This window comes from Gopherus flavomarginatus, chromosome 1 (genome assembly GCF_025201925.1).
Source record: "Gopherus flavomarginatus isolate rGopFla2 chromosome 1, rGopFla2.mat.asm, whole genome shotgun sequence".
NCBI lineage: Eukaryota > Metazoa > Chordata > Testudines > Testudinidae > Gopherus > Gopherus flavomarginatus.
The window spans coordinates 121,474,293-121,491,562 of NC_066617.1; the positions used below are offsets into that span (position 1 = coordinate 121,474,293).

General features: G+C 42.3%; 1 protein-coding gene across 2 annotated transcripts; it reads left to right on the forward strand.

Moving 5' to 3' along the window:
• The first annotated feature begins 1,530 nt into the window (after positions 1-1,530).
• STRAP (serine/threonine kinase receptor associated protein) lies at positions 1,531-16,656 on the forward strand. Of its 2 annotated transcripts, none has more exons than XM_050969176.1 (10): positions 1,531-1,981; positions 3,755-3,890; positions 9,020-9,101; positions 9,340-9,412; positions 10,406-10,502; positions 11,992-12,129; positions 13,287-13,423; positions 14,319-14,468; positions 15,225-15,311; positions 15,702-16,656. In XM_050969176.1, the coding sequence occupies exons 1-10, from the start codon at positions 1,870-1,872 to the stop codon at positions 15,761-15,763; spliced, it is 1,074 nt and encodes a 357-aa protein (XP_050825133.1). In that variant the 5' UTR covers positions 1,531-1,869; the 3' UTR covers positions 15,764-16,656. The 2 variants fall into 2 exon arrangements, with proteins under 2 accessions (XP_050825133.1, XP_050825144.1); XM_050969187.1 differs by having other exon boundaries at positions 1,761-1,981; positions 15,246-15,311.
• The last annotated feature ends 614 nt before the right edge of the window (positions 16,657-17,270 follow it).

Consider the following 17,270-nt stretch of genomic DNA (forward strand, 5'->3'; position numbering starts at 1 on the left):
AAATCTTGTTGCCTTATTCAGTAGAAAGATTATATAAACTGAGTGTTATGCCAGTGAAATATGTCACTTCCCTCTCACTGCTGTTGTCTCCCTAGATTATCGGTTCTCAACCTATTTACCATTGTGGACCCCATATGCAGCTCTCTCTGTGTTATGTGGGATGCAGCCACACAATATATGTTACCTGTATGGCTCTGATGAGGATGTCACATGGGCTGCAGCCATGTGCTGACTGGGTCACAATGGGCCCCTGGGTTGAGAACCACTGCTCTAGAGCTTAACAATGGGATAGGATGACAACACTGGAATCTTCCTCAGATAGTCACAGAATGACACTCAGACTCAAGACCAGGGCCATCCTTACCCATATGCAAACTACCCAGCTGCGTAGGGCACCAGGAAATTTGGGGCACCAACTTGCCCCAAATTTCCTGGTGCCCTAAGCAGCTGCGTGCTGCTCCAGTGACCAGCTCAATCCCCCGGTCAGCTAAACCAGCCAGGAACGCTGCCTCTGCCCCTATTCCACCTCTTCCCACCCCCACTCCAACCCTTCCCCTGAGCTACAGCCTGGGAGACTGCAGCAGGGTCTGGCATGCCCTGCAATCACTGGGCAGCAGGAAGTTGAGCAACCCAACCCCAATCTTCTCTGCCGACTTGTGCTGGGGGGTGGTGGTTCCTCCCTGCCCCCAAGCCTGCTGCAGCCCCACCCCCTGCAGAGGCCTGGGGCTGGCCATCCTCCCCCCCCCCCCATGGGGGACCTGCATAGGGCACCAAAATGTCTAGGGACCACACTGCTCAAGACCCACTTAGCTTGGGGATTCGTTTCAGTCTTGCCTCAGGTTTTATTGAGACATTTGAAATCTCAATGAAAACAGCCCAAGGTGGGGGATTTGCTCCGTTAAACTAGAGGCCTGTGCCAAAGGGCCAGGGGCCGCTGTGTCTACACGGCACTTGGAAGCGAGCCAGACCCGTGCTAATTGGGCTTGAGAGCTACTAGACTATAGCCACGGGGGACCTTGCCACGCCTCCAGCAGCTGAGCTCGGACCCACTTGCCCAGTGCTACGTTTATAACCCAGCGACCTCACAGCTCAGCGAGCGCTGAAGTCCCCCAGGCCTGCGGGCCGCGGCTGCCTCACAGCCCAGGCCCTGGCCGGGCGGGCCGCAACCCCGGCACCTGCTTCCCACCCTGGGTTGTTCCTGATGTATCTGGTCCCCCATCCCGCCTCCAGGCACCGGTGGAAGCAGGAGCCCGGTGCTGCCTCGGTCCCCAAGGGCTTCCAACCGGGGGCGGTGCCAGGGGAGCAGGCCCAGCTCAGCGCCGCGGGGCAGCCCGCTCTGGAGAAACCGATTTCTCCTCTACTCTGTGTATTACGGTAACCACGAGACGCCCCCCGGCGGCTGCGCCAGGAACGGGCAGCGATGGTACGGAACCGCCTGGGATCCCAGCTCGTCTTCCCCGCCCCCCCGCTGTGTGACCTCACAGCCCCACCCCCGCGAGACAGCGGCCGCTGGCGCCTAACGCGCCTCGGACTCCGCCCCGCAGCGGGCAGGGAGGAACGGCCGGAACCGCCGCTTGCGAGAGCGAGGACGCGCGTAACTTCCGCACGGAGACAAACAGACACCGAGCTCCATTCTCTCCCCCGCCCCCCTTAGGTAAACGTAATTTCCGGCGGTACCAACTGCTCCGGCTCGTCGTCACTTCCTCCGGCGCTTCCTGTTCCTGCCCAGCCCAGGTCGGCCTAGCTCGTGTTCCCGTCCCGTGCGTGCGCCTCCCTCCCCCTTCCCCGCCGCCCGCCCGCTCGCTCCCTCCACCCCCAGCCCTCGCCGCACGCGCCGCGCTTTCCTCCCGCCTCCCCGGAGCCGCCGCCATGGCGATGAGACAGACCCCGCTGACGTGCTCCGGGCACACGCGGCCCGTGGTGGACTTGGCCTTCAGCGACATCACCCCCTACGGCTACTTCCTCATCAGCGCCTGCAAGGGTGAGCTCGGGGTCTGGGGGGCCTCGCGCGCTCCTGGCATGAATGAGCCGGGGGCGGGGGGATCCCTGGCCGGGCTCGGCTCGGCTCGGCTCGGCAGGGCTCCGCTCCCAAACCAGCCAGCCGCTCCCTCCCTGGGGAGAGACGTGAGGGGGAGGGGCTTAAGGTGACCAGATGTCCCGATTGTATGGGGACAGTCCCGATTTTTTGGTCTCTTTTTTTCTTCTTATTTTTTCTATTACCCCCCAACCCTTGTCCTGATTTTTCACACTTGCTTCCTGGTCTCCCTGGAGGGGCTGGTTTCCCCTGTTCTGCTCTCAGGTCTGGGTGCGGCCTCCATCGGGGTGCCTGAGCCCTGAAGCTGGCAGATGAGACCCCCCCCCCCCCGTTCTAGTTGCGTTACCGTGCGCTGTGGCTACGGATGTGGGAGACACCCAAACACACCTGGAGTCCTAACCCTAGCGTGGCAGACAAAAACTTGCTGATGCCTTGCCCTGTACCCAGGCTGAGTTACCGATCTGGGATAGGGGCAGCCCCAAGGGTCGGTCTAGAGGGAAGATAATAGGTGGGATTGTGTCACATTCCACCCACAGTGAGCATGATCTCAATTTGACGTCTTAGATTGCACAGCTGTTCATTATGTAGTTGTAACCATTATTTCTTGCATGCTTTGGTCAGCAGTGAAATACCTACCAGTGCTGATATTTGTGCAAACACCCTTAGGATGTTAGCAAATTGAAAAAAATATTGACAATTCATACTTATTTCAGACTGTGCATACTCAGTCATTACTCCATTACCTAGCTAAGTAATGTTCAGCTCACATCTTAACAGTTCTCGTCATAATCTTAAAGGGATGGAAAATTTTAAAATTTTGGTAGTGGATTTTTTTAAATTCTGAAATTAGACACCCCCCCCCCCCCCCGGTGAAAGTAGCAGTTCTGCAAGTTTCTGTGAGCCCAGCCCACTTCAACCTCTGCACTTTCTAGGTGGTAGCTGATTATAAAATGAGATGTTTTTTCAAATAAATTAACTGGCTGATAAGTGGACTTAGAGTGCTAGTATTACAGTACATTAGCAGCACTGAATTGTCTTTTTTTCATGCTCATATCCCTTTCCAGCAGAGCTTTCTTCCAAACATCATAAAGATGCCACCCTCCCACCAAATACATATATACGCATTTTATTTCTCTACATATCCCCTTCTATAAAAGGCCCTTTTGGACCTTTTACTGAGTCTTGGTTGTATTTGTCTGTCTACAATGCCACTTTCTAATTCTGTTTATTTTTACAACTGCTTTATGTATCTGAAAAGTAATCTATATATCAGACAATTTTAAAATGAAACTTTTTGTAAGTGTGTTGGCATCAAAAGCAGGTGCTAATATGTTGAAACTAAAACAAGTACAGCGCTGTTAACAGGGTGACAGAAAACTACTAATTAGCATATGAACCAGAACACACAAAAATGGTGGTATTATTTGTATTACAGTAGTGTCTAAAGGCCCCAGCCAAAATTATGGCACCATTTTGTTAGATACATAGCAAGAGTTAGTCCCTATATGAACAGATACAAACTTAAAGCTGCATCTCTAATTAAATTGGTAACAAAATATATTGTTTCAAAGGTATGTCACATTTCCATTGCCAAAGAGCTCTGGTGTTTTCTTTTTTGTTACACAGTAGCGTAACTGGAACTGTTTCATTAGAACTATGCTTGCTATTAAGCAAAACAAAGCTGTTTTATCTGAAAATTAATCTTTGTTTTTTGCCTAGATGGTAAACCTATGCTACGCCAGGGTGACACGGGTGACTGGATTGGAACATTTCTAGGTCATAAAGGTGCTGTCTGGGGTGCCACTCTGAATAGGGATGCCACTAAAGCAGCTACAGCAGCTGCAGATTTTACAGCGTAAGTAATGATTAATACTAAAATTTCACTGTGGTGTGGTTTCATCTTGTGATACCATATTTTTCTGAATTGAGATGTTAAAGGAATTATGGTTTTATGAGACTTAAGATGGCTGAGGAGGCCTGTCCATGCTCAACAGGTTTTACCGCATATGTGACAGGTGGTTGCTTGGAGAGAGTACAACTACTGACTGGGGTACTGTACACGTTCCTTCGTTCTCCACTGTTCCTCAGCCTCTTGAAGAAAATCACTTTGCTCAAAACAGGCTGAGGCTTGATGTATGATGCAACACCATTGCAGTCTAGTACCAGCCAACTCTTCTCAATTCATGGGGTCAGTGACTCTCAAGATATGCTTTCAGGGTGTCATTGTAACATTTCCTCTGTCCCTCCGCAAATTCTGTACCGTGACTTAAGTTGAGAGAAGAGAACTTGCTTCAGAAGACAAGCATCAGGCATCTGCACACAGTGACCAGTGAAGTTGCTTTTTCATAATCTTCGACTCAACACTGGTGGTGGTAGCTGCAAAGAGAACGCTGGCATTTGGTGCAGTGATCTTTCCCATCTGATATGGAGAATCTTTCTAAGGCAGTGCTGGTGGTACCACTCCAGATGGCTTTGGTATGTCTTCCATGTCTCATACACATAAAGAAGAGTGGGGATGACTACTGCTTTGTAGACCAGGATCTTAGTTTCCATCTGCAGATCTCTGCCAATAAAGACATGATGAAGCAACTTTCCAAAGGATGCTCTGGCACAACACGTCCTGTGTTCAAACTCCACATTGAAATTGGCTGTCTGGAAGAGGTGGCTACCAAGATAAGGGAAATAGTCACCACTGATGACAATTTGTCAGAGAAGGGGGCAGCTTGTTCTGGGGCAGGCTGGTGGAGCCACCTTAGTTTTCTCAATGTGGAGGAAAAGTCACAGGTGCCTGAGAAAAAATCTAGAGTGGATTGCAAGTCAGCTTTGGTGTGCGTGAGGACAACACTGTCATCAGCATACTGAAGATCAGTAATAACAGTCCTGCTGACTTTAGTTTTAGAATGAAGATGCCGCAAGTTGAAGAGCTGGCCTTCCATGTGATGCAGTAATCCTAGTTCCAGCAGAAAGGCAGTCACGAAGAAGAATAAAGATAATGGCAAGATAGCTAGAAAAAGGATTTGGGGCAGTAACACAGCCCAGCTTAACGCCAGTACAGATGATGTATGGATCTGTCACCAGCCCAGTAGAGAAGATGGTGGTGGTCATACCATCGTGAAGTAGCCTGAGAATGCAAATGAACTTCAATGGACAACTGAACCTAGATAGCACCTTCCATAATGCTCCACGATTGATGGAATCAGAGGCCTTAGTCAGGTCAGTAAATGCCATAAATAATGGCTGGTTGTATTCTCTACACTTTTCTTGGATCTGTTGTGCTACAAAAATCATGTTGGTGGTGCCCTGAGATGGTCTGAAACCACAGTGGGATTCCAAAAGGACATCTTCAGCAAGAGGGAGGAAATGGTTCAAAAGTATGCAAGCAAGGGTCTTTCCAGCAATGGATACGAGGTCAATGCCTCGGTAATTCCTGCACATTGACTTGTCCCCTTTCTTAAAATGGTCAAATATTAGCATTCTTTAGGTAGGGTGGAATTTCCTCATTAACTCAAATTCTAACAAGAAGTTGATGAAGTTTTTACATGAGTGCTATTCCACCAATTTTGAAGATCTTCACAGGGACACTGTCTGGGGGCATGGCGCCTTATTGTGTCTAATCTGAGTAACGGCACCCCAGTCTTCCTCAGAAGATGGGGTGGGAGGGTCTGCAAGCGGTTCTGTTACTAGATGCTAAGAAATGGACTTGATGGTGAGAGCTGAGACTTCAGATTTGCGGTTCAATAGTTTTAAAGTGCTCCTTCCAACATTGCTTATGGGCTGCATTGTCCTTAAGGAAGGTGGAGCTGTCCTGAGATTTGCTTGAAAAAAGCTTCTCATATCAGGTTGATCAGCGAAACTCAGGATCTCCCTGGCATTTGCCTGTTGCCACTGATTCTTGATGTCTCCTTTGAACTACAGCTTTAAGCCTATATTAAGTCTCTCATTTTTGCAGATTCATTTTGACAAGTGTAAAATGGCATTCTCTACACTTTTCTTCTGATGAATAAGTGCTAAGATTTCCTGATTCTCATTAAACTAATTTTAATGGCGGTGAGTGGAGTATGCAATCTCTTGAACCTTTGTGAATAATGGTCTTGAACTCCTCCCAATGTGTGTGGATATCATTGATGATGTTGGGTAGGACAGAGAGCCTCTCATGAGGCATTGCTGAAGGGTCTTACAACTAGTGTGGTTTTGAAGTGCCACAGTACCAAATCTCTTCTGCATTCCTTCTGGTTGTTTACGGCGTTGTGGTGAAAGCTGCATGTTCATAATTGATTTGTCTTGCAGTCATCCATACCTCTCATGGCTCGTTTAATATGGACATCAGTGTGATCATATGCCCTGATGGTGACTTGGTAAAAAAAAGATTCCAGTACCTGAAATGTGGGTGTTTACAAGTGGTCCTATATTTGTGCCTCTATCTAAAGATGGTATTTGTGATAAGCAAATCATGCTTCACACATTTGCCTTCTGTCAAGGTTTTTTTTCCCTGCTTTGAACTTTAGAGCATGAGAAGTGGGGACCTCATGAACACTTCTAAGCTTAATTACTAGCTTAGGTTTGGTATGCTGCCACCAGCCAGAATTTAGTGTCTGGCACACTTTCTGTTCCCCCCAAAACCTTCCCTGGGGAACCCAGACCCAAACCCCTTGGGTCTTAAAACAAGGAGAAATTAACCATCCCCCTCCTTTCCCCCCCAGACTTTCTCCTCCCTGGGTTGCCTTGAGAGGCTTCACACCGATCCAAACCCCTTGGGTCTTAAAACAAGGAGAAATTAACCATCCCCCCTCTTTTCCCCCCACCAATCCCTGGTGAGTTCAGACTCAATCTCTTTGATTTTTCCTTGTTTTAAAATCCATCAGGTTCTTAAAAAGAAAGCTTTTAATTAAAGAAAACTTTTCCTTTTTTTCTATCTCTGTAAAATCAGGATGGAAAATGCTTTACAGGGTACTCAGATTCATATATGCTAGAGGGACCCCCCCCCCGCCTTAGATTCAAAGTTACAGCAAACAGAGGTAAAAATCCTTCCAGCAAAAAGACACATTTACAAATTAAGAAAACAAACATAAGACTAATCCGCCTTGCCTGGCTATTACTTACAATTTTGAAACATGAAAGACTGATTCAGAAAGATTGGGAAAGCCTGGGTGTACGTTTGGTCCCTCTTAGCCCCAAGAACGAACAACGAACAAAAAAAAAAGCACAAACAAAGATTTCCCTCCACCAAGATTTGAAAGTATCTTGTCCTATTGGTCCTCTGGTCAGGTGTCAGCCAGGTTTACTGAGTTTCTTAACCCTAGGTAAAAGAGACATTAACCCTTACACATCTGTTTGACACCTTCATTTTCCAGACGGCTCTCATTGAGGGCAGCAATTTCGATGTCATATCCTGCAAGTTCGCTAGCTGTCATGGCACTTCTTTCAGGACAGTCACTGCTCGGGAAATCCATGAGAGGGTGTGAACATTCCAAGGGTGAACTTCATTACTTTGCTTCTTATGTTCTGACTGTAGGTAGAATGATCTAGCGCGGGTGGAGGGGTTGGGAGAGCCTATGTTTAGGGCACCTTTCCTAGTCCATTCCCCATTCATGGTGAGCAGAAGGAATCCTGAAAAGGACTGCTCAGTAGTGGCCGCAGCTGTCAAATTGTGCTTCTGTCTCACAAATCCAAGTGCAAGGTTACCAACACATGGCTGCCACTTGCATGCAGATTAGTGACTAGGGACTCCCGGAGATCACTGCTTGTTTCCCCCTTCCCCCCCACTACTCATCCATTGCCATGGGACTTTGTTAATGGGAGATGTTAACACCATTGGCAGAGGCCTATGTGTGAAATCTTTTAACGTGAGTCAGTGCACAAGTGGCAACCTCACAAAACTTGACAAGAAGGAGCCCTGGAGCTGGTGGCGGGGAAGTTTGAGACAACCGGAGGTCTCAGTCTTGCTGCAGCCCTTACCCACCTTCACAGCTGCAGAGAACTGACAGGTCCTGGAAATATACCTGTTCTGCCCTCTTTATCTGGAATCTCCCCTCAGAACTGTTCAGCAGGGGTGGCCCTACCAGGAGTACACAACTCCGGATGACGTAGTTCTGAGGGTCATTGGGAGACACAAGCCTCTCCACCACAACAGGATAACGATCCAAGGAGAGGAATGGTAGCTAATACTGTCAAGTTGGATAACTGCCCTATTTTATGGATGAACAGCCCGATTAATAGCATATAGTGGCCTGCACAGACAATTCAGGTATTCTTCATAATTCTTAATTATGTTGCAATTATGTGGGATACCAGAGTTAATGATTTTGTTCCATCACTGCTAATTCCCTACTTTTAACACTTCGTTTTTCCTTTGCTCATGGGTCAAGTAGTAATCTATACAACTTTCCCACCAAGATTTTGCATAGAAGCATGTAACTCAAAGTACCTGCTGTTACATGAAATTGATGAATATTGGATATTGTTGAGCCTCAGTCTTACATCGCCTTGATGTCACTGGGGATACTTGCAGTATGGAAAGTTAAGTATGTGTGCAAGTCTTTGTGAAAATGTGAATTCCACTCATGAGCACTTAGTCTATGTAGATCTAAGTAGGAATACTGTACGAATCTACCTCTAAAGCTGCAAGTGCTGTTAATTCTGAACTGCTCCAGAGAGAAGAGAGGTAGGAGCAATGGGCTGGTAGTACAAAAGAATTAAGGAAATGGCTTTTTTTTTTTTTTTTTTTGCGGGGGGGGGAGCAGTCTCACAAACTAATTATTTCCAGTACTGGGTTTTAACTGTTTGAGAAACCCACCTTTATCCAGAATGATGATCCCTAATGTGCAGTAATGATCAGAACATCATAGACCTTTTTGTACATAATTACTGTGTTAGAAATAATGGTAGTTATCCGGGAAATGTCCCTGTAACCAGAACAGCCAAATTAGCTTGTAATAAAGTCAGTACTGGCTAATGAAACCACACTTGTACTTTCTTGTCTTTCAGCAAAGTATGGGATGCTGTTTCAGGGGATGAACTGATCACACTGGCTCACAAGCATATTGTCAAAAGTGTGGATTTTACTGAGGTATGAAAAATCTTCGTCTTATTTGTCAGGGAGTCAAACAGTTAGATGTAAATGTTGCCCTTGTTTTCATGTGCTTTGTCGGGAAGGTTCAGGTGAACCTTTAATTTCTGAGGATGAAATGATTGTAATAGGTGTTTTAGCGGGTTACTAGAAAAGTGCTATTGTAATATTCATCGTAAAAGTAACATTTTAGTTTTTAATAAAAAAGCTGACTTGCCATGACTTCTAACTATTTCAGGACAGCAATTACCTGTTGACAGGTGGACAAGATAAATTGTTGCGTATTTATGACTTGAGCAAGCCAGAAGCAGGTTAGTCCGTTTTTCTTATGCTACTGATGCATTCATTTTGTAGAGTTGCACACAATTCAGTTGACTGTTCCTTTGAAAATATTCAAATCTATTCTATTTCATGAATTATACTTAAGAGATCAAGATTTGAAATTCTGTTCTTAATGGTTGGTGTTGATAGGATTTAAGATCTAAATTACTGTTGTAGGATGTGCTGAGAATCAATAGCATCCTTCAGGTTGCATCGCCTCATTTATTTTACTGTCAACACTAGCTTGATTTTGAAGCTTTCTATTTTTAAGGTGAGCTAAAGAATTTAAAATGTGCAATCATTTAAACAGTTTGATGTCTCCTCAGTGTGGAGCATGGATTCATGCACACAAGGTACCTGCCTTTGTGTGTTTGCCGGGTTCCGTGTGCCCGCATCTTGCATTTACCTTCAGGGACATGTAAACTTGTTTAACACCAGCTACTTTGTAACGTTTCCAGTGTTTCTAGACTAGGGGCTTGTCTACACAATAAAGTTGCGCTGGTTGAATTTAAATGGATTTTTAAACAGTTAGTTTGAGCTTGTTCAAAAACATGTGTGGACACTCATTTTGGTTTGAGTGGCTCATTTCAGTTTAGTTTATACCTGTTCCTAATTTACTTGTTCTCAGCTGAGACTCAGCTGAAGTAAGAGAGTTAGCATTAATTCAACTTCATTAGTTTAAATTCATACATGAAGTTAAATTAGTGCAACTTTCTTGTGTAGACAAGCACTAAGAAGCAGGTATCAACTAGGCCTGTGTCACTCACACCTGGAATTACTTCAGGTAAAAAATAAAATACAACTCTAGCAACTTGACAGCATTGTCATCCTGATGCCATTTACTGATTTATACAACTGGTAATTATTTATAGTGACTTTTTTATAAACAAGGTGAAATGGTTTGTTCATTGATTTTAAGTGGTAAGATTTTTTTTTAATCTCCCTGTTATTTCATGTACTAAGATGTTTGCTTTAATCTTAAGAACCTCAGGTGGTCAGTGGACATACTTCGGGTATTAAAAAGGCTTTATGGAGCAGTGATGACAAACAGATCCTTTCAGCTGATGATAAAACTGTCCGGTAAGAAATACTAACTTTCCATTTAAAAAAATGCTGTTCTCACTCCATATAATTGTATTTGGGTACAGTAGCCTTTTGGGCTTATAATACCAAAAACATGGTTATGTTTAGAACTCAGATTCATTTATTTCTGTAACTTAAGTATATAAACATCAATAGTCAGTGTCTGATTTGTGGTATGTGGGATCTCTAATTATTATATACCAGGTGAGGTGGTCTTATATTGACCTTTCTTAATGTCCTAACCTATGAAGGTATATAGCTGAGATAAGAATTGTTACTGATGTGATCTTATCGAATATGTTTTCTGTCACTAAGCCCCAGTATACCAGTTGATTAATTTCATATTAAGTCACTTCCCTCTGCTTTTTTCATGGCAAAAACCCCAGAGAGGATGAATTCATAACTGGAATGAGTCCTGTCACTGAGGCATTGGGAAGGAACTCTTATTGCCTGTGAAGAGATAGTGGCAAACAAATAACTTGGCCTTTAGTACCATGTCCATCATAGTCAAGCTTGAAAAATGTACCAGGCATTCACTAGTCAGAAGCTGATATAAAAGATGGGGAAGAGTTCTGCTGTCTGGAGACAGTGCTCTGGTGACAGCCTCAGTCCTCTTCCCCATCTTGCCACACTAGTGAAAAAGGGGAGGGCACTGGGATTCTTACAGTGTCCTACCCCAATCACTGTATCTTTGGCTCACATCTGACTAGTAGGTGTCTGATAAACTTGAAGCCCCACAGGCCCTCTGACTGGAAAGGAAGAGCATTCTTTTTGTTTGGTTTTTTTCCCCCATGGCCTAGAACCTCCTGAGCAAGCTTGGCGGAATTTATACTATTACTGCTGCTGTGACCAGGGTGTTATCTCCTCTCCTCATCCCCATGACTTCTGTCTGATGTGATGTTGAGTGCAGAGTAGTAGAGAGGTCTGTGGAATGGGGTGGGGTCAACTCTGCCATTCAGTCCCTCCTCCTCAGTCTCCTTTATCTCCATCAGCAACTGACGGTTTCACAGGGTTTGAAATAATAGTAATTTAAAACTGGAAATATCTTGATTAGTTTTCACTCTGCTGAAGCTTAGCAGAGACCCTAGAGCTGACAGTTTACAGTCATGTATTAGCATTGGTCCCCCTGCACCCGCACCAGAATCCAGCTTCCTAGTGATAACACTTTTATGAAGTCTTGATCATAAGTGTTATTACTAGGAAGCTGGATTGCTCAGGGCACTGGTGATTGTGTACAGAGCTTATCATCCCTGGGTGACTGACTGAAACACCAGACCAGTTTAAGAGTGTAAGTATCACTAAGTGTTGCTGTAGCAGAACCCTTGCTCATTCTGCTCCAGAGGTAGCTGTATTTTAAGAGCATGTTGTGACCAGTTCAGCATACCATTAACAATCTAGAATGACTAGAACCAAAGCCTTGCATTGATGTGAATGGAAGTAATGTGGCTTACTTAAGTAATTTTAAGTATTTTTTTTTTCCCAACAGCCTCTGGGACCGGAATACCATGACTGAAGTAAAAGCAATAAATGTTTCAATGTCTGTGAGCAGCATGGAGTATGTTCCTGAGGGAGAGATACTGGTGGTAACCTATGGGAGGACTATTGCTTTTCATAGTGCAGAGACGTAAGTTTCAAACTTGAAATCTTCAGAAGTATAAAGAGGACTAGAGGGCATATGGGAGGGGCGACAGGTGACACTGAGCCAGTAGAGTTGTGGGAAAAGGATCTTGATCTGCCACGCTAATGAAACTAAAATTTCCCCTTCTTTTTTCTGCCCTTGTTTTCCCCAAAATAAAGAGGCATAGACCCTCATCTTTAGTTTAACTATAAAAATCTAGCTGAAATAGTACTTGAAAATCATTACCAGCTAACAGTTGTTTGCAGGTCTCTATCCAATTCTTATTGCACAAAGGGTGTATCACTAAACCACCTCCGTTTGTAGTGATTAGCATCTTTGTTCGGAATGGTGGTAGAGAGACAAAGGTCTGACTGAGGTTGAGGACTGAACTACCCAGTCAGCCCTAGAATTAAACTTACTAGCACACACATCTAAACTAATGGGCATATAGATTTGCCACAACTATACATGGGTATAGTACTTACAAATAATAATTCTCAACAAGAGCATTTATTATATTGGCTTCTCTATCTAATACCTCAATCAGGATCAGGGGCCAATTGTGGACAAACTCCTCACAGAGCTTACAGTTTAACAAGCCTTTTTGTTAAAGGACAACTTTCCAACAAATTACTCATTAACTCACTGTTAAGACTCTTGTACTAGTGAATAAGTAACCAAGGTACCAATGTCCAAGAGTTTACTATGCAAAATTAGACAAAACAATTTGAAGACAAGGAAAAAGAAGAGATTAAGGGAAGAACAAGGGCAGCAGACAGGAATATGACGACTTTGTTTGGCTATGCATGTATCATCAGGCAGCAAATATTTTTGCATGTATAACTTATTAAACCAAAATTAGTTTTATTGTATATGATTTACTTAAAGTAAAAATCTGAAGTTGTAATGCAACACAAGTAGCCCATGCAAGAGAACTGTTACAGTGCGTACAATAAGTGAGACATTGGTCACAAAGCATTAAGGTGTAATAGCTTGTCTTTAGTTTAGTGAAATGCGAATTTACCATCTTAAGATTTATACTGGAAATGGCATTTTTAAGAAAGCTGTGATTTGTAGGAACAGCATCACATTTTCCTAGACTGACAGGCTTAAAGTGCTGTTTTTTAAAAACATGTATAGCATTAACAAAACTTTTTCCCTAGTCTGGAGCAGATTAAATCGTTTGAAGCTCCTGCTACAGTCAACTCTGCATCCCTTCACCCTGAGAAAGAATTTCTTGTTGCAGGTGGTGAAGACTTTAAACTTTATAAATATGACTATAATACAGGAGAAGAGCTAGGTAAGTTTTCCAGTTTTCATGTGGTAAAGATTATAATTTGATTTCACAATATCTTGTGACAACTTGTACTCAGATTAAATTTGGAAGTTTATTTAGCGCACACATTATTTCAGAACACATTTGTTACATATTTAAAGGCATGCTGTTAACTTGAACTAGTCTAAAAAATATAGCCTGCAGCCTCCTGCACCAACAAACCTAACACAACATTTTCAGAGCAACCTGGAATAAGCAGGTGTCCGCTCCAATAGGAATGCATGAGTCAGATTCAGTGTTGATGTAAACAGTAGTGTAAATTGCATATGGGATGTAAAATAATATAGTATTCACTGGTTGCGCGAAAAAATAAGTTACTTAAATATTTCGTTTGCTTGTATGGACAATGCATATGTTTGTTTCTCCTCATTCTGTATCTGTTTTTTTGCCAGCCAAATGAATTTAGCAATATTCTTGTTTTTGAAGCACACGAGAATCTTGCCAATTCAAGTCCCATACTAGTTTAGAATAATGGATATAGTTGGGAGGGTAGATGGAAGAGCCTGATGTGCACTCATGATACCTGTGTCTTATTTGTTGGCATGCTTGCTTTATACAAGAAGGGAAATGGTTATTTCCCTGAAACAGACTAGCAATTGGTTATTAACTTGTCAGTTTTTAATTCAGTAGCACATTTTGATAGGCACCAAAATTCAAGTTCACTGGGGTGCATTTGTAGCTTGTACTCCTTGGTCGGAGAAGATACATGTGCAACCTTCTGAGAAAGTACTGTATTTAAAAAACAAAACCAAACCTTCTTTCTTCTTTTCCTTCTCCTCTTCACCAGTAATTCATTAGTTCTATTTATTTGTTGCCTAAGATTTGAAATTTAACACTGTGCCAAAACTATTTCTTATAGAATCTTACAAAGGACACTTTGGTCCCATTCACTGTGTGAGATTTAGCCCAGATGGAGAGTTGTATGCTAGTGGCTCTGAGGATGGAACGTTAAGACTGTGGCAGACGACAGTAGGGAAAACATACGGTCTTTGGAAATGTGTAGTTCCTGGTAAGAACTTTGTGTGTATTTTTGTAAAACTCAGTTGCATGAGAACTTGTCAAAATCTTTCGTGGGTGAATACCCACTTTGTGCATCTGACAAAGTGGGTATTCACCTATGAAAACTTATGCTCCAATACATCTGTTAGTCTATAAGGTGCCACGGGACTCTTTGTCGCTTTTTACAGATCCAGACTAACCCCTCTGATACCTATCAATCTTGTTCAACTAGTTGCCGATTAAGTCAGACCTGGCAGAGTAACTTCTTTCCTTTAATAATCTCTATATCAGACCCATTCAATTTAATTAATAAATACTTGCTGTTTCATTTTTGCAACTACAATAAGCTAATTTAATAAACACTTTCTCGGTGACTATTCTAAGCAAAATAGTCTCATGTAGAGTTTTTTCCATTGGTGTTATAGAAATGTAAAATAAGATTCAAACAACACGTGACACACGCTGTTTTTTTCAGTAATTTAAGCAAGGACAAGACAGTAGAAACAAGTGTGCATAAGTAGAGAAGCAAAGAGTGGTATTATAAAATTGAAGGAATTTTAAAAATTAATTTGATAAAACCAGCAATAAAATGCCTAGCCACATGCAGAACAGCTCTCCAGTAATTGGAAGTGTTTGCCAACCCTCCTGCCCCTCTCACCACTAGACACAGTTTTAAAATGAGCTATTTTCTTTTCACTTAAAAATAACTGGGGATCTTCTGTCAGAGTCTGAGGTGAGTGGGGATTAGGATTAACAAAATTAGAAGAAATGTTTTTGTTTTTCACAGAAGAGGAGGGTGGAGAGCTGGCAAAAGCAAGGGTCAGCCTTCCAGGAACTGCAGAAGAGGAGCTAGGTAATGTATTGATAACTATCTACTTCAAATACACCTAACAGTGTCAGAGCTAATCCATAGGGATTAATCTGCATAACATTTCCTTTAGTATATGTGGATACTGTGTCAGCTCTTTACTGATGCTTTTCAAAATTCACAAGATCCCTGAACCTAGTTTCCAGAGAATATGTGGAAATAGCCAAACATTTAAAAAAAATCAAGAAGCTAATGAGAAAATTATAGACCAGTGAGTGGAACTGTGTGTAATCTTGTAAATGTTTTAAAGGGATATGGTGAAACATTTGTGAAAAAGTTTAATTTTAAAGATGGTTTCAGGTCCTGCTATGGTGGTTATTTTATTTTCTGTATCTAAGATGAAGTTTGAAAATAATTTTCCTATTTTAACCACAGAAGACCTTGCTTCTGAAAATTCAGATTCCATCTACAGCTCAACTCCTGAAGTTAAGGCTTGACCATCACAGCTGTTATGCAACAAGTGGACATAGAGACTAAATCAAGCAAATGGTGATAAGCAGCAGCCTTCCAGAGTGCGCTCTCTACATAAGGCAAAGATGGGCAGTAATTGATGAGAATATGTTGGAACTGGCTAGGTGGTATCCATAAGAGAACTGAGTATCTAAAAAGACAAGTAGTAGTGTTTTGCTATATTTTAGCACACCTGCCTACTGTCTGAGTGAAGTGTGCAAGCCAAGATCCAGTCTCTCCAATTTCAATTAAACTTATTGTAGTGTGTTTTCTTTATTATGGAGAAAAATGTAATGGCTTTTACCAGTATTTTTTTTCTGAAAGTTGACAGATGTGGCGTTAGTTGTAAAGACGGGATTATGTGCTCAAGTATTTGGTTCGGTTTTTCTGTTTCATTGTACATCGCTTCTGAACATCTGACTGTTTTCAGTTGTCTAAATAAAATGCCTTGACAACAGACTCATATTTTATTGTTGTTAACATTGGGTTCATGGAATAGAAGAGCAATTGTTATTGCACAGTTCTTACTAATATTCATTTTTTTAGTATTCTGCAAAGAGGAAAAGGGAACAAGAGCATTTTTCCATATTCAAGTCTCTGGAAAAGTAGGCGATGGGTACCCTGCTTCACAAGTCTTGTATCTTTTATTCTTTAAACTTAGTTAAAATCTCTAAAAGATCATTTTTTGAAACACCTGAAGTATATACTGCAAACATATTTTGGTTGTACATCAGAATTGTTTCAGAAGCTGACCATATTCCTTTACAGTGGATTTGTACAGAGCATGCTTTTAGTTATCCAAGCTGGCTTACAAAATAAGTTTCTCTTTTCCTTCAATATAAACCATATTTTTCTTCATTAAAGCCATGTAATTATCATACTTAAATTTGTAATGTCACTTATTTAATATTGTATAACTTTTTATTTATATAGTGCATGTGTGCAGCAGCCTGATAGCCACAGCTTTCTTCCTTTCTGAGAGGTAATAAAGGCATCATTTATCAAATAATGTGGCTTCAAGAGAAATAGCTTTTGACAAAACAGTCTTCTTGCTGTTATAGTCTGCCAAATAAATTCTAAGTGAACCAAAATGTGAATTTCATGGCATGGGGATGAGGATTTTAAAATGTTACTTGTTCTTCTGGTGTTCAGACTTGCAGTCCTTAAAATACCAGAATGGCTTCTTCAAAAGAAATATGATATGTAGCTTTATCATACTTCTTAAGATTTAAAGCGAATTTAAAAAGTGAACTTTGTGAATGCAGTTAAGAGTTCAAGTGGATTTATAAAAGTTAAAATAAGTCAAACATAGTATGATTCCTTGTTTTCTTTCCATATTTTATAGTAGTAGTAACTGTCAAATGTAATTTATAGTAAAACTATCTGACTCTAATTTAACAGACTTTACAAAAGTAATACTTCATTGCAGTGGAGGACTGGAAATAGAGAATGGCAAGATCTTAAATGAATAATCTAATTTTAGACTCCTAAATC

Excerpts from the sequence above, each read along its gene's own strand:
- STRAP (XM_050969176.1), top strand. The coding sequence starts at position 1,870 with ATGGCGATGAGACAGACCCCGCTGACGTGCTCCGGGCACACGCGGCCC. Across the intron at positions 3,891-9,019 it reads GCAGCTGCAGATTTTACAGC|CAAAGTATGGGATGCTGTTT; the intron begins GTAAGTAATGAT and ends CTTGTCTTTCAG. Across the intron at positions 14,469-15,224 it reads TTGGAAATGTGTAGTTCCTG|AAATGTTTTTGTTTTTCACA; the intron begins GTAAGAACTTTG and ends CAAAATTAGAAG.